Raw genomic sequence first — 23,623 nt, forward strand, 5'->3', positions numbered from 1 at the left:
AACATTTATTTGATTTTGTTTTTATACAGTGGATTTTATGGGAAAATAATGATTTTCTCATGCAATTGTGATACTCACTCGCGCACACATATAAAGCTATTTATATATACTTGTATAGAGTTAACAAAGTGCAATTTGGTGTGAAAAATTGTAAATAACTCTTTTGGTGGATAAAGAGTGTTCATTTGTTTGTAATGCATGGATGAACTACAATATTTAATATGCGATAAGCTTTTTATTAGCAATTTGGTTTTCATTATATGTAACGAATTGCTTAGTTTTACTATGAAGGTACGGACTTTCCTAGATGGATGAATGTATCTGGTTCCAAGCCCGTCTTATAAAAGGATATAGTAAGCGCCAACGCTAATATGAAGCAGGCACTGAAGCAACAATCACATAATTATCATTACAATGGCGGAATAAAATGTTTAATCTCTTTTAATTCAATCGCTGAAACTTAGTTTGTGATTCAATTGGGAACTCTATCAGGCATCTTTTCGACCGACCCAAAGGGTACTTTGTAAACTGCCATACGACTATTTACACCCGAACGAGGTTTTTATTCGCGTTCTTTTCGGAAAACTTACCAAAATTTGACCGTCAAATACTTAGGCGACTGCCTTAACCGGGACAAAATGGAATAAAATCGGCGTTTTTGGAATTTGAAGAGTCCTAGTGAGACTCTTCTAGTTCTTTTGGGTCTCGACGGAGTTATTGGTTCATTGGACCAAAACTGAAGGAAAAGTTGTGATACCGCAATAAATAATTTAACTTTTTTTATTTCCTCATGTCAATAATCCAAATACTTTCAAGAAGTCAATAATCATAAAACATGAGACACTATCGATTTATTCGGACAAACTTTTGGTAGTACAATCGAATCAAGAACAATTCCTGTCATATGATTTTACTATGTTAGACGCCTTTTTTTGACGGTGTAAAATTAGTGGTGTATATCGATAAGGTGGTGCAATATTGCACTAACTTTCAGATGGTCAGATGCATAATTTTTTGGTAAACATTAAATGAGAAAATAAATATTTGAAATGGATTTGGTCATATTCTTTCTCAAGAGGATTGCGGTCGAATAATATACAGGAATCTGTTAATTATCGATATTAAGAACTGTTCGGCTGCAGAACAGCTGATTAAGTTATTTATTCAATATAAACTGACATGAATTATTAGTACAGGGGGGTTTGTTCGTTTTCTTAATGTTGCAAGCAGATCAGATGATTGAAATATCTGGAATGGAAGTTAAAATCCTGGCATAAAAAATCCGGTGTCTCTTGTAATTTCATATTAGTTCTAACAGTTTTAAAGGCAAAGGGACCAAAGTGCCTCAATACCAAAGAGGGAAAGCTAAATATATACTCAGAAAGAATTGAACTTCACTCTCTATAAGAATCTTCTATCTATCATCAACTTTTTATGTATCGATGCTGGAGCTAATCTTATAATTATTTTCACCAATTACAACCAACTTTCTGCTCCCAATCCCAATCCAAATATATTTCTTTGTACAAATATACACAATAATAGCGCAGAATTACGCACAGATATATATATATATATATACTTTAGTTACTGTATACATATAAATATATTTCTCACCTCTGTTAAAGTTAAAACTCTATCAAAGCATACTTATTTCTAAACTGCTGTCTAGAATTATCGTTGCAATGCTGTCAGTCAGTAGGAAAGTGAGTAGAAGCATCTGTCAGCTTCTGAAATAGTCTCTACCAAGTTGTTATGCTGAAACTGTTGTCATCTGTCTGCGCCATAAAGTTTCATTTGAAATTTTATTATTTTAAATAACTCTTCCTTCATTTTTAATAGCATTTCTGAGAATGCCACATTTTAGGTCATGCAATATCCGCATCATTATTTTACTACTACCCTTTGGTTATTTCTCCATTTGCGGTTCAGTGGTATTATGCAACTTTCGTGACCATCATCATTAAAGACAGCCGTCAGCCGTAGTCGCATCTTCATTATCCTTTTATTTTTCAAGGTGAAATGCCACATCGAAGGCAGGAAATTAAACTTGTTTTTAAAACTCTTTCGAGCGCAGCAAAAACGAAATTGGAGAAGGAAGTTAATAGCATTCGTTTATTGCATAAAAACTTGATAAACAGGCATTTAATTGTTTGTGGTTAGGTTGAGGTGCATTGTGTTTGCATGCTTTCGGATATTTGTAGGTGTGTGCGTGTGAGAGGCCATATGAATATGCATGACTTTTACAAGCGATAAAGATCTTCATGCACTTGCCGTTTATTAAACACATTTATTTATTTTTGATGATCGGATTATATAATATGATGGCGAATTGAGGACATTAATTTAAAGCCATATATTGGTTTTGGAAAATAATTTAATTTCGAAAAGTTGAATGAAGTCATATCAGGTCTCCATATGAATCATACGCACGTAAACACTAAATATAATGTAAAAATATATTTAGCATTATTTGTAAATTTTTTTTTTATATTTTAAGAAGTTTTCTAGTCTATTGGCCTGAATCTCGAGCGTCATTTTGGAAATTGATAAACAAATAAATGATATTTTACTATCCGTTTTTTTAAATTATTTTTGTTTTTTAGGTTTGTTTAAGTTTATATCACCGCTCTATACTTAATAGAGTCTACACTACAGAGGCTAAAATACAAGCTTTTAGTAATTTAAACTTAATTGTTTTTACTTTTATAACCATAATTTATTATGTTTAAACATTATCGCTTAATGTTTACTTCCTTGTTGCATAAAGTTTTCCACTGTACGTTAATATTTTGGTAAACAAAACAATTTACTTACGCAAATATTTCTACATAGCTATGTTTGAATAACTGCACTAATGTTGACGTTAACTATACACGATTTTTTTAAAATGAATCGACACTTTAGGCCATTGCAACTAGGTGAGTGGTTAACAATAGGTAATTTGTTATAATGCAACAATAATATTACTGAGAATAATTTACAATAATTTACAATAATTTACATAAATATACATATATATGGTATACTCGTATATATGCATTTAAATTCAAAATTTTTTTCATTCTGGTTTAGTTAACGAAAGAAAAACAATTTGATTACTAGGTGTGCTAGAAAGCATTTGCTACGAAGCCCTGTTACTATAGAAGTTCTGATAAAATAGAGTCCGTTCAAAAAAAAAAGTTTACTTTGTTACCTTAGAGCATATCCGATCGGAAACTATTGTCTAAAGCTTATAAATGTTCCTACGCTTATAATATACGTATGTGGATTGCGCCCCTCGAGTCGGTTTATTGGGAGGAGGGTAATCGATCGGATTATTATTATTTTTATTATAGATCTTAGGCTTGTCATCTCTTAAAATAATAATTATTGAAATAGTTAGAGATACTGAGGCCTTTTAATTCATAGGGAACTTATAGAAAATTCAAATATGGATATTTAAAGGTTGGTGAAAAGACAACCGATATATAATAGTAATATATGGTATAATTAGTATACTAATTTATCTTGAAGTGAAGGCTAAGCAAAATATCCACTTTTTTAATTCTAATCATCTAGCTCTGAAATTGTGTTGAATAAAGTCATTTCGTTTAAATAAAACACACAATGTAGTTTGAAATTGTATATATTTAAACCGAAATTTATAAATTTCCTGAAATTGTACGTATTATATATATAATATGTACATAATCAAATACAGTTTGTTTTTAATTTAATTTATTTATCTTTTAATAATTCTATATTATATTTGTATTCACTCACTTATATTATTTATGGACACTTGTCAAACAATCGAACACGTGCTAGGCTATACTTTCAACAAATTTTACTTACATATATTATATTTTAGTTTAAATCAGTATCGATATAATTTTAACAAATTTCCAAATACATCTAAGATTGTTGGTTCCGTGGATCTTTCTTTCTAAGTACTTTCGTAAACAACAAATATTAAAATTAAATATAGAAAATTTGCTATACTTTGATATGAAATGACAATTTCTTTTGTTATCCAAAAAAAGAAGCAAATTTCCGAAATAATATTACTTAAAAAAATAAAAATTCTAGCTAGCCAAAAGATAGTCACACAATGCTGATTTAAAAACAACGAAATAATTAAAAAAAAAAGAATAGAATGTTTTACACAAAAAAAGATTTATAATTTTTCCCGAATTTTTAAACCGTTAACACGTAAATTAGATAACAGTTTAACGGCAACTAACTTTATATTCTCAACACACAGCTGTAGATCACCATCGCAAACTGATTTACTAAAAAATTCGCTTGCCGTGAGCGAGCAGGTTGTGAGCGCGCCACAAGAGCTCTGCACAACAAAACTGAGGATTAACTGAGTAAAGCAAAGGTGTCGATACAACAACTTCAAGCTATGAATGTTGGATTTTTGCCTACAGACCCGGCGACGAGATCACCTTTCGGCAAGTGAGAGCCGTCGTAGAGCGAGTTATTGCATTCGAGCACGAATGATGAATGGACAAAAGCAAATTTCACTTTCGTTGAGAGCGCGAAAGTCTTAAACTTTACATATATGTACATAAATGTAGGAGTATATACAAATATACAAGTATTGTATATATTTGTGTATTTCGTATGTGAATATTTATTTACTAACTACCATTATTTCTGTTTGCCGGTGAGCGCTCTCTTTAGCACAGCTTGTGCATCAATGGTCAGTTGTTTGTTGTTTTAGCTTTCTTTACCCACTTTGTACGCTGACTATGGCGAGTGCTAAGATAACTGTCTTTTGTCGGTTTGGCTGTTTTGCTGCCGTCGCTGGCTTAGCCAACGGGCTGTCTTCTTCTCGAGAGGCACTTGTTAGTTTTGTAGCAGTTGGAGCATCACAATATCCGACAGTGGGAAATGGATGGTGTTAAGTGTAACTTTTGAGCGCCAATTCGTGGTTTCTTTGAGCTTTTATTTTCATGTTTAGTTGGCTTTTTCTCCAGCATTTGTTGACAATGTTGTTGCGCTGGCCACCCATTATTATTATTTTTTTGTACCCAATTGTTGTAGCATACTTTTTACATTTTTACATTTCACCTCGTTTTCTTTGCCCATTTTGCTGTTACATTTGTGTATTTGCTATTTCGCCTGGTTGAGTTGCGAGCATTGTGCCGTAATATGTGAATTGTGCGGTAATTTAGTTTCAGTTTTACTTACTACACTTTTTATTTGTATACTTTATGTCTTTGCTTTGTGTTATTATTTTCGGTTTTATACCAGCGCGTTGGTTTTTGCTTGCAAGTTACGAATTTTGTCTTTTCGCTGATATTGTTTTTATTATTTTATGACTTACATACTTGTATATGCTGAATAATCGCGATTTTTGTTATGTTTGCTTTTATTTTTGTAATCTCAATATTTTTATTGCTGGGCTGTAAAAAGTACTTAATTGGTTTTTGAATTTTTTATTAATTCTTTGAGAAATAAAACGAAAGCGAACCCAAAAAAAACTTTTAACAAAACTGTTGAATTAGTTTTCGGAACTAACTTTGTTTTTTTTTGTTATAAAAAGGTTTTCAATTCAAAATTAACACAAAAATTTAGATAACGAACACACCAACTTCACCATGTGTAGATCAGCATTCCCACCAGCACATCACCTGCATTCATATTGCCGTTTTGGCCAATACCTGTCTGCGAACGCTATGAAAAACAATGACAATGTCTGTGGAGACGAAACTGTGAGCTGCCGATGACTGCAACAGCTCTCCACTTGACATAGACGCGCACGCTGCAGCTGGTGGAGACGACGACAACAAAAACAATAGCAACACCAACAACAGTAGCATAACCCAATACAACAACAATGAAAAGCACGGCAACAACTGCCTTCTGCGCATCGCCGGCGCCTTGCGAACCTTCGCCGGTCGCCGCATCACAAAATAGCCTACGACCACTGACACGTTATTCGGCAATGCTGCACAAGCCGCACACACCCATGCATATGCGGATACATTGACACAGGCTTGCACACACTAGCGCTACACTTATGGCTGTTGATGAAGATGACGCTGAATATGCTGGTGGCGTCTGAAATTTTTTGTATAAATGGCTGAGGTCTCAGTGTTGCATCGTCAGTACAGCATTTGGTTTAGTTTAATAAACAACATCAATAGCAACAGAAAGTGCAAAATATACAGAATTTTCCATCCTTCTATCCCCACTACTCACTTTTTTCTCACAACCAAAATTGAGCTAAACATTGCAAAGACCAGTGAAAGTCATCACTCATACGCACCGTTGCACAGCATAAGGATTACTTAAACGGTACGAGTGTGTGCGTGCTAAAAGGATTATAGCAGCACTTGATACTGTGTCGGTCGTGATATACTCTAGGTTTTCGGTTTAAATAACGTGTGTGTGCGTGTACTCGAGTTTAGCGTGCGTTTCACCATGAAAGCATTCATCTTATTATCCTGTGTAGCGCTGGCAGCTGCCAGGCCAGAGGCGGGCTATGCTTACAATAGGCCCGGCGGTGGTGGCGGTTCTGGTGGATTCGGTGGTGGTTCTGGTGGATTTGGTGGCGGTTCCGGTGGATTTGGTGGTGGTGGCGGTGGTGGACTTGGCGGTGGACTAGGTGGTGGACTTGGTGGTGGACTTGGCGGTGGCGGCGGAGGATTCGGTGGCAGCTCTGGAGGTGGTGGCGGTTTCGGCGGCGGCGGTTTTGGTGGCGGCGCCGGTGGTGGCGGTGGATTCGGAGGAGGTGCGTAAAACAAAGTGTAAAAATAGTGTGGCTGGCAGAAAATCTTTTAATTTTGCACAAAGTTTGTAAAATTACAAATCGTACTCGAGCAAATCGCAAAAAATTTGTCTGGAAAAAAGTATTAGTGCAATGTGAATGTATCGATATTTTTGGTTAAAGTTTCAAAAATAATTTTTTCGAGTTTGATAATTACAAGAATATATGTATCTTCTCTATCTAGTGCCGGAGAGCCAATAAGCTAAAAACATTTAAAAACTGCTATATTAGTATTATAATAGTATTTTGTACAAAAAGTTCAAAGATTTTATTTCATATTCTTTAATTACTTTAGGTGGCATCGGCGGCTTCGGCGGTGGCGGCGGTGGTGGCGGTGGTGGTGGCACCACTCTCGTACAGAAACATATTTATGTGCATGTGCCACCACCAGAGCAAGAGGAAGTTCGTCCACGACCCAACATACCCATCGGTCAAGCACAGAAACACTACAAGATCATCTTCATTAAGGCACCATCCCCACCCAGTTACCAAGCGCCAATTATTCCCCTGCAGCCACAAAATGAAGAAAAGACACTCGTCTATGTATTAGTGAAGAAGCCAGAAGATCAACAGGACATCGTCATTCCTACACCAGCGCCCACACAGCCCTCCAAACCCGAAGTATACTTCATCAAGTACAAGACCCAAAAGGATGGCGGCGGTGGTGGTGCTATTGGCGGTGGTGGAATCGGTGGCGGCGGCGGTGGTATTGGCGGTGGAATTGGCGGTGGAATTGGCGGTGGTATCGGCGGTGGTATCGGCGGTGGTATCGGTGGGGGTATTGGTGGTGGCGGCATTGGCGGCGGTATCGGTGGTGGTGATGGAGGTTACTCCGGGGGTGGCGGTGGTAGTGGGGGTGATATCTCAGCACCTTCCTCCAACTACGGACCACCTGGCAAATCTGGACCATATTAAGCATAAATTGCGGAGAAAATTTGAGTGCAGCAAAAAAAATGCAACAGCTCTATTAGATTGGACGTAAAATACAAAAAACGACGACGATATTCGCGAACAAACCAAACGAACGGAATGGTGCTGGGCGGAACTCAAGCACATGAAAAATATAGCTAAGGCTGCCGGCTAGTCTTGTTAAACGATAACACACTATAATTATTTTAATTTAAATTTTTGTTTCGTCATTGAAATTCTGTTTATTACAACATCACGGAAACCGACAAAACCAAACCAAAATGGAAACAAAACAGAACAGAAATTGCATAAAGCGCCGATCATGCTGTGACTAAACCATAAGACATATGGCAGCTCTCAAACTGCTTTGAAAAATGACCTTGACTTTGACAAATTTGGCCCAATTCATTGCCGCGCTGCTTTCATCTCACACTCGATGCAAAACCAAGGTACTCCCTCGCGACTTTCGGTGCTCAAATGTCTAATGTCTGTGGTAAATAAAATGGAACTTGCCAATCATCCACATTATCCAGCAAGCATAAGTTCATCTTCATCTCGATTCTACTTCTCTACGACACTCTCTCCATCCCACTCAAACGCTCTCTACAACGCGCCATCTCTCGCAATTGTGTTGTATCTTGTTCTATAAGAATATCACATTTGGGCGTGTTATCTTTTGTATATAAGCCATTTCCCTGTATATCTCTACATATATATTGATCTTTTTGTTGTAAATGCGTATATATATAATAAATAATTTGCTAGTTATAAGTGCGATGCGTTGATTAAGATAATAACCCTCATTAGACCCACTTAAAGCGCTGTCTACATATATTGATAGACGCAAGCCCATAATATTACTTATTAATTTGCGAAATATGTATTAATATTTAAGTTTTTGTATTATGCGCAGTATAAAAAACAACGGTGACAAAATTTAAAAAAAAAAACATGCAGGTCTTTTAATAGTGTTATAAACAAGGTGAGAGATACGTACAGATTTATATATTATGTATGTGGGAAGAAGTATTCATCTACGAAAGTTACAGAGAACTGTTTAAGTTTTACTTCCATTGCCTTATAATCACAATAATAGTTACAGCCTAGAGTTGGAGTTTGCAGGTTTGGTTCGAGATTTGATATTTTACCTCAAGGATTTGAATCAAACATTTATTGTTTATAACATTATCGCTATATTCGTGAAATAATTATTTTCTTTTCTTCCAATAATTTAAAACAAAAACCAAAAAATCTCTTATATTTTCTATGAAAAAAAAGGATTATATACGTAGTACAGGGTGGCGCACGAATCGTGCTGCAAAATAAACTGTAATAACTTTTTTTTTTAAATGAATGCTTGGGATACCGAAAAGAGGGATTGGATAGTGCAGCAGTATCATACTTCGCAGTCCGTCAGACGGGATTTGGGCGGCACTCTCCCGAGTAGATGGACCATTACGAGGTTGTTTAACTTGTTTGCCGAATCTGGAAGTATCGCAAGAAGAGCGTACCATCGAGATCCGTATGTTCGTGTTCAAGAAACAATCGCGGCTGTTGTATCGTCAATTCAGGCTAACCCAAGACTTTCGACTTTCGGAAACTATTGAAATGACCGAAGAAGACAATAACTTGATAAATTGCCTGTTTATGTCTTACGAGGCCCATTTTAATCTACACGGAAATGTAAACAAGCAAAATTGCCATATACGAAGTGAATCAAAATCAAAAATTATCCACGAGACGGAACTGTGCGGTGCGCAGTTTCATCAAAGTGTATTATCGGGACAAACTTCTTTGAAGAAACCGGTGTAACAATAACTGTCAATAGGCATCCTTGTGTAAAGATTTTGAATAAGATTTTTACCAAGAACTGCGCCGTAGACGTATATCTTTCATTAGCGTTTAGTTTCAGAAAGACGGAGCAACTGTACATACAGCCAGATCGGTTATTGCGGAACTCCAACGAAAATTTTAAAACAAAGTAATATCAAGAAACTCCACTTTCCTAGAAATCTGACTGAATTGAAGCAATCAATTAAATCGATAATTAAGACAATCCCGACTTCAATCCTTCAGGCCGCAATGAATAATTTTCTAATTGGTTGTCGCATATGCGTGGCTAAGCATGGAGGTTATTTACGGTACATATCTTTTACAAATAATTTATTATATGAAATAAAATTTTCTAGAAAATAACAAAAATATATAAAATGCATTGCTAGTACGATTTGTGCGCCACTCTGTATATGATACGATACTCATGTATGGGTTGCCCTTTTGAAAAGGTGTGATCACCGAACCCTCATATTTAAAAATGAACAGTTTTATTTTTCCTGTCATGTTCTCTTATTGGCCCCAAATATAGTCCCCAAGACTGTTTACTAACCTTGGTAACGTCTCTCAAAATCCATTATATCTTGATGGAAGTATTCTGCTTGTTCTTCCGAATAAGCTCTTCCAGCCCATTTTATCTCTAAATTTTTCTAAATGAGAATGTAACATGTCCTGTCTTCAGGAACATTTAACATCCGATGACGGATGTAATCATATCAGTTATCAACTCGTCACAACTGTCATCTCTGTGGTGTTAGTTAATAAATATTATAAAAAAAGAGGAAATAAACTCACCATCCAGAATATCTCTGCCAGAGTTACATGGCACATGTGGAGACCTTTTTTGGCCTGATTTTTAATAGGTAGATTGAAGTAAACTTGATATGATTCACAAATCTTTAAATTTTTGCTCTTGTTAGCAGCGTCTTGTTTGCAACTTCTCGAAGACATTTTGTACTGGTTGTTACAGGAAGCAAAATTATGAAACACATTATTTCTTTGTAATTTGCAAACACATAATGTCGTGCACAATGAGCGATGTAAGCGACACTATCTCTCGTGCTCTTCCCTTACTTTTGACAGCAACGACCCGCAAAGACCGACATTATATGGGAGCGAAAATCAAAAATGGTAAAATCGTTTTAATTGTATAAAAAACAAATATTTAAAATGTTTAATTGTTCTTTATCATATATATTATATTTCCTTATATAATCAGAATATATTAAATGCTCAAAACGGTTTGTTTTTTGCTTTTGTTGACCTGTGTAATTGATGTTTGCTCTTCCAAACGTAGTAGTTTGCGATTTGCTGGTTCATTATGTGGTACAAACCAAAAGCTGGTAAACACTTCATCGGAATCGACCAATACCTTAAGTGGCATTATCTAATTTGTACATATCTACTTAACCTATTTAAATTAAAAATTAAATATTTCTGTAAAAGTTGTATGAATTTATCTCCACAATTTTAAATATTATCATATACAAAATATTAATACAAAAATGATATTACAATAGTAACTGAAAATATGAAATTTTGAAATTATTAAGATTTTGTAACATTTAATTTTTTGGCTTTTGTAACCAACATTAAAAGGGAATTCATATTCGCCCACTAACCTCAAAAGTACTTAACGATCATAATCGAACTTTTGAATTGGAAAACTCTACAAAAAAGTTGTGAAATGCATTAGAACTTAGAAGGAAAGGTGAAGTGCTTGCCATGCAAAGAGGTTGGTAGCTGAAGACTTTTTTAGACGGTGGGAAAACTTAAATATTGCCTAGACTTCACGAGTTTGAGTAAGTTGCAGAATATGGTGGCGAAAAACATTTCCATCTATTATACTTGAGTTTATGCACCATAAAGTTGTAAAATTTTGTGTTAGCAAGCGTGGAATTGCATTTCTTGTGCTGAAAACTTTGAACAGTTTTATGTTAGTGCGTGCGAGAGTGTACCGCATATATTTGTTTTAATCCCACATCTCACTTATGTGGTGTTGCACAGGCATCTTTCGCTACCAGGCGTTTAATATATATATGTAGAAATGGCTGCAAAAATCTTTCAAAAACTTTGGCAAGACATAGTTGATTCATAAGACAGATAATGCATGATTTTAGGTCAGAAAATACTTATGCTTTAATTTTAAATTATATTAGAAGGAGTTTTGTATAGGAAGGTAATCAGAAGAGAAAGTAACTTCCAGCCGTTCCTGATTCGGTATATAATATATATGGCCATGTCCCCTAATGTCTCTAATGTACCTCATAAGCCACTATACCTATATCAAACAAATTCGCTCAGGACAAATTCTTCCCGCCCCTTCTCCGACAGTGTGGAAATCGCAGTAGGTGAAATCGCATAATAACCACGCCCTCTCCCTTATAACGCTTATGTTAAAAACTAGGGCATCAATGTAATAGGTGGACAAAAAGTGTAAAACCGCCTGAAAGCCTACTACAAAAGAACCACTCCACCAATTTCAATTAAAAATCCATAAAAATAGTACAAAATATTACCCAAAAATATACAAATATCGCTTAGACCTCAAAATATGTACTTATATTAATTTCCTATACTATACTACTGCAATGTATTTTTATTCTTTTTGAGAGCAGCCTTACCATGGCAATTACTAAAAACTAATTTGTACAGTAAAAGTAAACTTTCAGTCTGCTGCTTCACTTGCAGTGTCAAAGCAGTCATATTTTTATATTATCATTTCCTACTAAGGAAGTCCAATTGAAAATACCATGTAATTAAAATAACCAAAAACAAAGCGCACAAAACACTTTTACTACATTATAAATCGCCGTTAAGTGCGAAACGGGTGTAGGAAATGAAAAGCGGTGGATGGCAATGTGTTTTTAATTGGCAACAAAGCAGAAGATGCCACCTTACTCGTTTGCATGTTATTGCGAAAAGAGCCAAACGCACTTAACAAGTGTAAAACACACTTAAAGAGTGACTAATTGGTTGTTGGATGTGAAGATGGAATATTCAAATGCTGTAAGTGAAATAAAACAGTTTTTTAACGGGGGTCAAACATTCGTACCGTTCCTATTAGAAGAATCAACTATATTTTTTTTGCTATTTAAAGAAACAATCCAATAACAGTGCACAATTGTATCGGCAAGTTTGAAGGTCTAGAAGGTCTAACCTCAATGACATTTATGTTGAATAATAAAATCGATCTTAGGGGTGTTTTTTAAACGTTATGAACTTTTCGGCCTGCCGGAGATGAGTTTTTCACAAAGACCTGTGAATATGCACAAGTATCTTTGGAGTTACATTTCTATACAGAATCCTCGCAACTACTACAGTTTTATTATTATAAACCAATCAATACAATAAAAAAAAATTTATTTACAAATAAAGGCAAATTGCGATATAAGAATCCAAGAGATTGTACTTGAGATAATAAATATAATAATAAATTTTGCATTTGGTATTTTAATGAAATTTTAATTCTGATTGAACACATGCTTATGTTTAGAAATACATTTTTTATGTATGAATTGTTTTACTTTTAAATAATTGATATATAAACTATCCTATCTTTTAAGTTGGATCCAACTAAATGCAGTGTGCTACATTATACTAAAATCGGTTCAGTAATTTGGAAGTTTACACCGGACAAAGCGTGACACATAATTTTTATATATAAGGATGACATTTATACATTTTTCAATATCTTACAAGATAGTTGATTATCATGCGCTGTTTTTTTAGATACCCACTTCAGGGTGAAATAAAAATGTCGAAGCCTTCTTAGATGTTTTCTGGATTCGGTGTGTGAAAGTAAAGCAGGCCGATAGCTCATGCTTCCGTTGGTAAATTTCTTTTTATAATAGACTGTTTTTTATCCAAAACCGTGCTTCTTTCGATTAAAGTAGCCTTGAATACACGTGTATCAATATTTTATCTCGCGAAGCACAAGTTATCAAACAAAAAGCTTCTCAGACTCCTACCTATTTTAATAACGTCATCACAAACTTTCAGTTAATATATATATTTCTAATTGCTCCATTAACTGGCGAAAGTAACTCGTCAGCTGATGCGTACACTAAAAGATAAAAGAAAAAAATCAAAAGCGTGAATTGAGCGAACTTTTGCGCGAACGCTTTTTCTGTGTATTCTTAAATTTAGAGCAAATAAACGTAGCGGAAAATTACGAAAATGACCTGTTTCCGCTGACAAGTTTCATGATGTTTATTTTAATTACGATAACGGTCTTTTGCACCAAATGTAATGAAAGCTTGAAATCACGAAGAAAGCAAACTGAAACAAAAGCACTGAGTCTAAAATAAATTAAAGTCGCCCGCTGGTAATTTCTTTACCCGTCAACAATTAAGGGTTTCCCTTTTCACTTTGTCAGTCAGTAAGGCAGAGATAATGGTACAAAAATTACTAATAGCAAAAGAAAGGGAGAAGACCACACAAAAGCGCGCTAAAAAAGATAAAACTAGGAAAACAAAAACCTTTTTGTGAGTTTTAAAATTAATGTTTTTTTTGGTCGATATTTAAAACATTTCACATTTAGGCAGACTTTAAGAATACTCTTTCCCAAGAAAAAAAATAGTAGTAAAACGTTAACCACAAACCCAAACCATCCAGTTTGAGCGATTAGTTTCATAATTCTGTATTTTTTACTTGAATATATTATATTTCTCTTTGTACGTATTTTTTTGTATGAATAATTTGAAAGGAAAGGTCGGTTTGTTCTATTCCCTGATTGTGCACCGTATTACAGTCTCTTTAAAGAGTAATCCATAGTTACTACTAAGCAAACAACATTATACTCCTATTCTAACTCATATTTACTATGGCATTTAATGCAAAGAAGCAAGAAACCTTAAGAACATCCAAGAGAGTAGATGGAAAATTAGTGAAAAACTTGGAGTAGCATTTTTTTCTTTCTTCATTGTAAAGGAAGTATCTTTTTAGCGCTTTTCATTCACCCTACTTATTGACAAAAGCTCAACGTCCAACGACACAGTGGGCGTAAAATTTAACAAAAGGATGACGCGCACAGTGGATCAGCTCTGTCAGTTTAGCAAAAGTACGTAAACACCATATCACCTTTTATGACCTGGAATTTCGCACACGTTCTTTCTTCTCGTGAAGAAGCTGCCCAATTGTCGAAACTACCTTTAGTTATTAGACCACTAAACAATATAGCTGTCATATAAATTGATCGATCAAAATCAAGTTCTTGTATGAAAATCTTTTTTTTTTTGAATAGATATCTTCGATAAATTGGAAAAAATCATTGTCCAAGACAATGGTACAATCTCCAAATATATTTTTCATATCGAACTCATATAGCATATATATGCCATACACACTGATCGATCAAAATCATATCAATCTTCATAAAAGATCTGTTTTCCGAAGTTAATGTTTTTTCTTATTTTTTAAGTAAAAATTAGGACTATCTCAATTTCTTTAAGACAGAGAATACTTCCTTTTCTACTAGCAGGTGGTAAATAAAGAACTTTTAGATTAGAAATGTCTCCTTCTGTTGTGATCGACGTGACCTAAGCAACTCAGCCGTTGTGTGAACTAAAACCTTCCCTCCGAGAATCTCCTTATTTATTATTTTATTCAAATAATTTCTTAATATTTTAGGTATATTTTTATATTTTGGATTTCTGTATTTCGGGTAAAATCTGTGTTTTTTATTTCTTACAGTTTATTTACAAAATATTTCGAAAAGTTAACAGTGGTTATTCGACGTTTTGCAACCCTTTTTTTATTGTCAGAATTAATAGAATTGAATTAAAGCTATTTTTGCACTATATAATATAAAATATATGTGGACGAACGAATTATTAAAGTTATAGTTGATATAAAAGTGAAAAATATAAGTGTATAATTAGTTTTTAATTGAAAAAATACGGACTTGAAATAGTTGAACTGTGTAAGTAAGTTACCATCTATCTTCCCCGTATCTTATAAAAATTAGATTTAGTAGAATATTAAAGACAATTGTATGTGGTGGTGCATGTTTTAAATGTTCACGGGCTCGCTGTGAGTTCGCCACAGTGCAGCCGCCGAGCGTGAGCTGGCATCGCACACGACAAGCACTTGGCACTCAAGACCGCGATAATGTGCCATGACGCACATGAGAAGATTCGCTTGTTGATAGCTGACAAGCCAATTCGTACACCACACCACACTTATCGATGGAGGTGAAGGCGAAGACAGTGGGAAATGGCAATAAATGCCATGGAGCGTGCATTGAATGAGTCAAAGCGTGTACGCATGGCGCTCAAGTTGATATTTACGCCTTTGCTGATAGCTATCGCTAGTACCGTTATAAGAGCGCTTTGTGTGCGTGTTCTATCGCACTTGTGGGTGTGCGAAGTGTGTGACTACTGTTTGCATCGCAATTCTCCACACAGCCCGCGCACCAATAACAGGTCTTATTTTTTGTTGCCGCATTTCGATTTCATTTCAACGGCCTTTGTTTGTTGTGGTCCATTTTTTCACACAGCTGACTTTTCATTCACTTGACCGTATGTGTTTGCCTTGTGCTGTAGTTATCGTTACTTGCCGTATAACCCCACCTTCGCTTTTGTGCGCAGCGGCGCTGTCTTCTCATGCTCGATGTTCAAAGCGTGAGTTTGTGTGCGGTTTTTTGTTTTGATACTTGCGAATCCATTGTTGTCGCTTCTTCATTTTGCCACTTTCACTTTTAATGCGGCTTTTAAGCCGAGTGCAATAAGTTAGCTGTAGGCCAGATTTTACGAGCAATACATTGCAGTTTTATTATTCTTGGCATTAGTGCTGTTGTTGTCATTATGTGAGCATCTTCCTGCTTTGTAGTTCCCAGCGCATGCATACGAGTATATCCGCAGACAAACTTAAGTGCACATGCAACTTGTGCATATAAAAGCAAACTTATGTATATATATACTACATACATACAAACATACTTAATGCATATTGTGTACATACATACGAATCCACATACATTAGTATACATATTCAGCTCCATCCATCTATTCAACTTGTTTGCACCTAGCAACTGAACTTCCTTTGGCGCATCGCGGTGTCTTTTCTGGTTTCTGCTGGCACTCTGGACTACAGCAAAAATAACAAAAATAGTCGTCATCGCAATAAATAGCTTCCTCGTTGCTGCACACTTAAATAGTTGCTGGCGTTTTCCGATACAAACACATTAACATATTCCCCAAGTGCCCTCTTTCTGCTTATTTATTGCAATTTTTAATAAATCCAAATAAAAAGTACTTGCATTTAATTTCTTTGCTGTCTCGTTGTTGGTATTAAGAGCATAACTCATCTTCAAGTCTGTTGTCAGTCGATTTATTTAAGCTGGCAATGCTTTTCTATGACATATGGTATGGATTTAGTAAATGATGTGCCCATGAAATCTGAAATAGCATGTACTATCTGCAACACTATAAAATATATTTAATAGATGTAAGGTTTTAAGAAATTGTATGTGAAAAAAAATTTAACACCCGCGGAAAGCGAACCTATATACTAGAAGACGCCATTTAAAGTTAAAAATTGTGAAATACGATTTCAAAAGAACCAAAATTATTCCCAAATAACACTGTCGTTTACGCAGGTTCAGGGGTTGTTTTACCGAAATACATATATGAATATGTATTATAAATTACAAATTTATTTTAAAGACACAATAAGAGGTCAAAGGTCAAATCTACAAATGTTATACAACGTGGTTTTGAACCAAAGTCATTGAACAAATTATAGCGAAACTTCGGTAATATGGTTGGCTTTCATAAGTATTATCATGGATCCATATTTAGGGCTAGATAATACACTATTTCCTGATTGATAAGTTAGCTGAGAATTAATAACTTTTCATATAAACTTCGGTAAACGATATGCTCTAATGAAACTTAGAAAATAATGAAAATGTGTTGTGGTTGTTATACTCTCGCAACATGTTGCAACAGAGAGTATAATAGTTTTGTTCACCTAACAGTTGTTAGTATCACCTAAAACAAATCAATATAGATATAGAGTTATATACAATATATATGAATGATCAGAATGATGAGACGCTTTGAAATCCGAGTGAATGTCTGTCTGTCCATCCCTTCGTCTATCCATCTGTGCAAACGATAACTTGAGTAAATATCTTAATGCAACTTATTACACGTGTTCGCTGGCACCCAACGAGAGTTGGCCTGGCAAATGAGCAGCATCGGTTCCTTGCCATGCCCACAAAGTGCTGTTTAGCGAAAACATATGAATTGTCCATAACTAAGCACTAAATTGATATAAAAACTGTAATTTGGTACAACGGATCACTGTTTCTGTAAGAAGGCGTGGCCCCGCGCCTAAATGATTTAATGAACATATATTCTAAATTGCTAAAGCTAAATGAACCAAACTTGGTGATAAGAAGTATCTTTAGCATCCCTAGGTAATAGGTAAAATCAGATAACAACCACACCCACTCTCCATATAACGGTTATGTTGAAAACTACTAAAAGTGCGATAAATCACTAAATAAATGCGTCACAAGAATTAAGTTTCACAACAAGAACGGCAGGGAAGGACTTTATGGGAGCCGGTGTAAAAATATGACAATCGGCGTGACACTGCCCCTCTCTGGGTGAAATCAATATCTAACCGATTTGTACCAAAATTGATGCGTAAGGTTTCCCAAATTTTCCTATTATACACTGTGAAAATGTGCGAAATCCGATTGCCAACAAGCCTTCTTCCCATAAAACAAATTTTTAAATTTCACCTGATATTTTTTACTTTTCAGTGTACAAATCATACACCAATTAAATTATCAAAATAAAACTTTGCCCAAATAGTGCCCTCGGGGTATTACATCTAACGCCTGAAAATTGTCGAAATCGGACTATAAATTTCACGGACCCACATACCAAATAACCGAACATATCGGTCAATCTGTGAAATCTAGTTTAGAAATTTGGGAAAATATTTTTGTGATAACAGAATGCTCTTGTGCCTAAAATGGGCAAAATCGGGCCAATACTTCTCTTAGGCCTCATATTCCTAGTATAAATATTTTCGAATTTCCGGTTGAATTCATACCGTTTCTTCTTCCTTTGCCTAAAATGGATTAAACCAGGGCAATACTTCTCTTAGCCCCCACATACCTAATATTCGGATTTTCAAACACCCGCTTGACTTTATATCTTATATATTGGTCCATCTGTGAGGTTTCTTATAATATATTCGGCTAGATCCAAACTTAACCTTAGCATAAATTTGAGTAGTATAAGATACTACAAGTATATACAGAAACCTAATAAAACACTGAACAAAACAGAAGATCGAGTGCTTTCGAACCCTTATCAAAGAGAAATAAATATTTTCACTTGTTGGTAAAACTTTATTTTGGACGAAATTGAGAATGGATTACAATAAAATAAACCGATACCTTTTCCAATATATTGCTGTAGGAGCAGCGATTGCATAGGAGCAAAATATTACACAAAAACCATTTGGCTACATACAAAAGAAACTTGATGGGTACCACCCGAATTAACGCCAAAAACTGTCATATCATATTGCGGGGAGCCAGTGCAAACGATGATCAAGTCAGGATTTACGGTCCAGTGGTTTTGCTATGTGCTTGGTGAGGTTAACAGGAAATCATCTACATTGGGCTACTACTTTAAAGCCAAACTCTTAAATTTGACTTGTACTCTCAGCAATTGAACCACCTGAAGGTAGCAATAACGCAGAAGCGGAAAGTTTTGGCCAATAGGAGAGAGTTGTATTCCATCAGGGCAATGCCAGGCGACACACATTAATGGTGACTCGTCTGAAGCTCCGGGAGCTTGGTTGGGAGGTTCTAGGTTCGGACCTTAGAGTCCGCATCTGTCACCAAGTGACTTGTTTCTGTATACTTCCTACTGACCGATATGCGATGTACGGTATAAATTATTACTCCAATTTGGCCATCTCTCAACGGAAGTAAAAATGTTAAGTAAATGTTGTGTTTATACATGATATGGTTGGTCGGGTGTGTGCTGAAATATGAGATTTCCTTTAAAAGTGGGTACTGTTATTTTCACACCTTATGGTATAATACTAAGAGGAAATGTTCTCACCAATTTTTATTTATATAGCTTTCCAAAAAATGTTTATCCACAGATGCCTCTCCTTTTTGTGATCTACCAATAAATTTAAGTTTTGTGGCGTAGTTAAAGCACTTTATACTGTTTCGCTTAAGGGCATTTTGTGGGGTTGGTAATGCCTCCTGATAGTGTCGAGGAATACGTGTGCCAAGTATCAACGCCATATCTCAATTTAGATCCATGTTATCGTTTACACGCCAGACATCCGACAGGAGCAAGAAAGGTAAGAATATCACACATAAAGTTATTACTATTTTTTCTTCTTCCCTTGCATTTGAAAAATTACAAAGAGAAAAAGTTAGGAGGGCTTAGTTCAGGTATAACCGAACATTTCATAATCTTGCAAATTGCGTTACGTATATGGGAGATAGAGGTAGTATTGACCTGAATATATCTAATTTTGGCTTAACGACATATTATTAACTGAAAACGATGCTCTCTGAGTTTCATTAATGTCCTCTCTAACCATCTCCAATATAATAGGAGTAAAGTTAAGCGGATGTCCCAAAATCCTGAATATCAGTTATATAGGTGTTAGGGCAAGTTTTACCCGATTTTATCCATTTTATTTAATTGATCCGGTTCAATCCATTTCTGACATACAAGCATAATATTATTAGGAGAAGACTTTTTCCGAATGAAAATAATGTATTACACAGTTTGACCAACATTTTCGATAATAATTTTGCAAAAGGAACTGGGTTCCACATATTCGGTAGCTGGGTGCTTGAACTATTGTAGCCTCATTTCGAAAACTTTGGGTCATAAGGTGGCACACCTTAAAGGCACTATTTGTGCAAAGATTTATCGAGATACATTGATTGGTTCTTGATTTGTATACTGAAAAGTGAAAGAATCAGATGGAATTCAAACTTTTGTTATATGCGAAGTAGGCTTTGCGTTTGTCTGATTTAGCCCATTTTTGCACTGTAATTTAATAAATTTGGATTTCACCTAATGTGGGCGGTGTTACGCCTTTTGTTCAATTTTGACACTTGCTCCTATAAACCCCATTTGTGCCATCACTGATGTCAAACTTGATGTCTCTGTCACATTTGTTTTTTGATTTATCGCTCATTTAGTGGACTCAACAAAACCGTTATATGGGGCGGAGTTACCATCCGATTTTACCTTTTTCCACAATATCGAGAGAACGGTTAAAAAACCTTGCTTTATGCAAATATTTAGTAGTATAACTTTATTGGTTTGGAAGACATATACATTTAACTTATAAGGGGCCCATTTTTTAATCGTTAGGTGAATGAATCTTTCATAATCTATAGCAACATGAGACAAGAGTATAAAAATGGTTGTATATTTTATTGCCAACATAATTTGAAAATAAACGCTATATACTACGTATAATACATATAAATGATAATGCGGTATATACCATATATAGATCGATTACTGATAATGCGGTATATACCATATATAGATCGATTACCAAAAACCAAGTTTATATTGTGGTTCATCAGTTGCATTCACACAAAATATACCGCTGATATTAAAATTTGTCGGCCAGGCCATTAACTCTGGACTAAGCGTTGAGCCACACGCATTCTCTGTGGCATCGGTATATGTGGCACACTTAATGGATGGGTACTTTTTTCCTTTAAGCGCCTCTTCACAATACGCTACCGCTTGCATGTGCGAACAGTAACCCAACATATCAGGTGCGCATTTGTACTGTCTTTCTCCACCATTCACATAGAAGGCACTGTGCCCGATGGGTTCTCTTAAACCTAAAAATTCACAGTTCGTGTGCATGGTCTCCACATATGTTGCATCTGTTTTACACAATCGTTTTTCACAAAAACAGTAATCGAATAGAGGTCCTGCTGGATCCAGGCCAAAAATAGTGTGTATTTTTCCGAATTCAATATATTTTCCAGCAAAGCCTGCTACATGTGCACCCAAACTGTGACCGATCACTTTAATCTTATAGCAAACGGCTGGGTAATTTCTACAAAGGAAATTTATAAATTTAGCCACAATCTCACCAACCGGCCCGACTGACTTAGCAGCATATACATAATTGGGATTCATGGATATATAACCCCAATCCACAATAATGACATTTGTATTGTTCCTAGCAATTGCGGCTGCTGCCAATGTCTTACACATAGGTGAATTCCTATTATTCAACCAGCCGTGTACAATAAAGTATAAATCTAAATTGAGATTAAACGGGCACGAATTTAAAGCGTTTACATCGCCTATCCGTAATCTACAAGGCTCAGTGGGGTTACGACTAGTTAAAAGAAGGAATTGTACATCCCTCTCCCTTGGAGTAAAGGGAAGAATTGTTGCTGCAAGTGTCACTGCAGTAACAGGAAGAGAAACTCCAGAAGTCTGTGGTATAAGCCAGCTTTCGGTCGCATTACAGTTGGTATTGTCAGCCGGTACTAGAGATTAAAGGGTAGTGTAGTGTCTTTGATATTAAATTTAATTAAACTACGTAACTAAAACATATCTGCAGTACTTACCCAAACCTAAGAGACTTGTTAATAGCAAACTAACCATACTTGGCACAATGCTACAATGATTTTGCATTCCTTGTACTTTTTAAATTTCTGTTATAGAACGCTTAAATTTTCCAACCAAATGAGGCCACCTTGAAAGTTGTACTACTTGTGCAAAAATAACATTGAATGGTGCTAAATACCTACCTTATAAATCATATGATCTTCCAACATATTCAAGGGCGCCGCAAACGTTCGTTGACTTAAAAAAAATTGGTTGTTAATATTTGTGCAAGTGGCACTGGATCCTCAATATGCTTTTTGTTTTTTTTTTTTGAAAAAGAATAAATAAACGTCTAATTGCCAATTGAGAAGGCTCTTCTATATGACATCGTAGCACATTTTTTTAATTTTCGTACATAAATGGATCCATAATTTGACAAATGTTTCAACGCCTCTGTGCAACTTCATGTACATTTTCCATAACACATTGATTGAATATTTGGGAAACATGCATTTTTAGCATACAAAAACCAAAAAATAATTTTACTTCAGCGGCACTGAAGCTATAATACTGTTTACAGATACCAACGGTTTGCGTCAAGGAGGAAATATTTTGCTGGTGCTACCTAGCCACGTTGTTTGACATAAACAACCGTTATGTCGATATAAGGTTACTTAATGAGGAAAAAAGACCTTTTCTTAAGAAATGTTTTTTGATTTTGTCCGGTCAGTTTGAATTAAAGACATATTAGGCCAGGAAAAAAAACTTAAAATTGTTTTCCTTGGTTACCGTGAAAATATCGTCTTAACATTAGTATTAACAGGTGACTTATTGTGATTTTTGAATTCCACATAAATAACACAGGAATATTTTCAAAATTTGGTTTGAAGTTTAATACATTTGTACTAATTTCTGTAAAACTAATTGTCTTCGTATTAAAAAGGAATAAAATCGGATTATTGCTACCTCTATGCTCCATTTACCTATTATACGATTTTCAAACTTGGGTTGACCTTATACCGTATACATAGGTCTGACTTTATGCCGAATATATCGGTATATGTGTGATTCATCTTCGTAAGTTTGGTTATTATATACGTCCTCTTTGGTTGTGTTTATACTACATCTATCCCACTTGAGTTAATTATATTGATTTTAATATAAATATCTGAGACAAGCAAAAAGTAGGGATGAAAGTGAGTTAGTGTATGCTCTATATAATTATAAGTTTTATTTAAATTTTGTCAACATCTAAAATTATTTCCTTACATGTTATTTATACATATTTTGTGTGTATATGTAAAACTACATTTAAGAATTTTGAACTAACTATGTTATTTAAACAGCTGCTTCGCCCAAATTGCTGAATGCCTCTTTTACACTCATACCCTTTTTAAGTATGATAATTCTAGGCGTACAAATATTTGTTAACTTAAATATATCTCGTAGAACAGGTGTGTATAATATTTACATATGTTGTACTCGTATTCTTTCTTATATTATATTAAAAAATGAGTAAACTGAA

At 35.1% G+C, this 23,623-nt stretch overlaps 3 protein-coding genes across 6 annotated transcripts in view; 2 read left to right on the forward strand and 1 right to left on the reverse strand.

Annotated features, from left to right (window-relative positions):
- Positions 1-23,623, forward strand: part of RYa-R (RYamide receptor) — a 404,709-nt gene that overhangs the window by 344,931 nt on the left and 36,155 nt on the right. The window lies entirely within an intron of this gene.
- On the forward strand, positions 6,084-8,632 carry TwdlT (TweedleT). The gene is made up of 2 exons (XM_014241203.3): positions 6,084-6,727; positions 7,059-8,632. The coding sequence occupies exons 1-2, from the start codon at positions 6,418-6,420 to the stop codon at positions 7,676-7,678; spliced, it is 930 nt and encodes a 309-aa protein (XP_014096678.3). The 5' UTR covers positions 6,084-6,417; the 3' UTR covers positions 7,679-8,632.
- Positions 20,931-22,280, reverse strand: LOC106622116 (phospholipase A1). The gene is made up of 2 exons (XM_014241202.3): positions 22,119-22,280; positions 20,931-22,037 (listed from the first exon to the last, which is right to left on the reverse strand). Exons 1-2 carry the CDS (start codon positions 22,183-22,185, stop codon positions 21,073-21,075), a joined length of 1,032 nt encoding a protein of 343 aa, XP_014096677.3. The 5' UTR covers positions 22,186-22,280; the 3' UTR covers positions 20,931-21,072.

The sequence above is a fragment of the Bactrocera oleae genome, chromosome 2 (assembly GCF_042242935.1).
Source record: "Bactrocera oleae isolate idBacOlea1 chromosome 2, idBacOlea1, whole genome shotgun sequence".
NCBI lineage: Eukaryota > Metazoa > Arthropoda > Insecta > Diptera > Tephritidae > Bactrocera > Bactrocera oleae.

Coding starts and splice junctions, on each gene's coding strand:
- TwdlT (XM_014241203.3), top strand. CDS start 6,418: ATGAAAGCATTCATCTTATTATCCTGTGTAGCGCTGGCAGCTGCCAGG. Junction 6,728..7,058: donor TGGCGGTGGATTCGGAGGAG/GTGCGTAAAACA, acceptor TAATTACTTTAG/GTGGCATCGGCGGCTTCGGC.
- LOC106622116 (XM_014241202.3), bottom strand. CDS start 22,185: ATGCAAAATCATTGTAGCATTGTGCCAAGTATGGTTAGTTTGCTATTA. Junction 22,038..22,118: donor AACAAGTCTCTTAGGTTTGG/GTAAGTACTGCA, acceptor TTTAATCTCTAG/TACCGGCTGACAATACCAAC.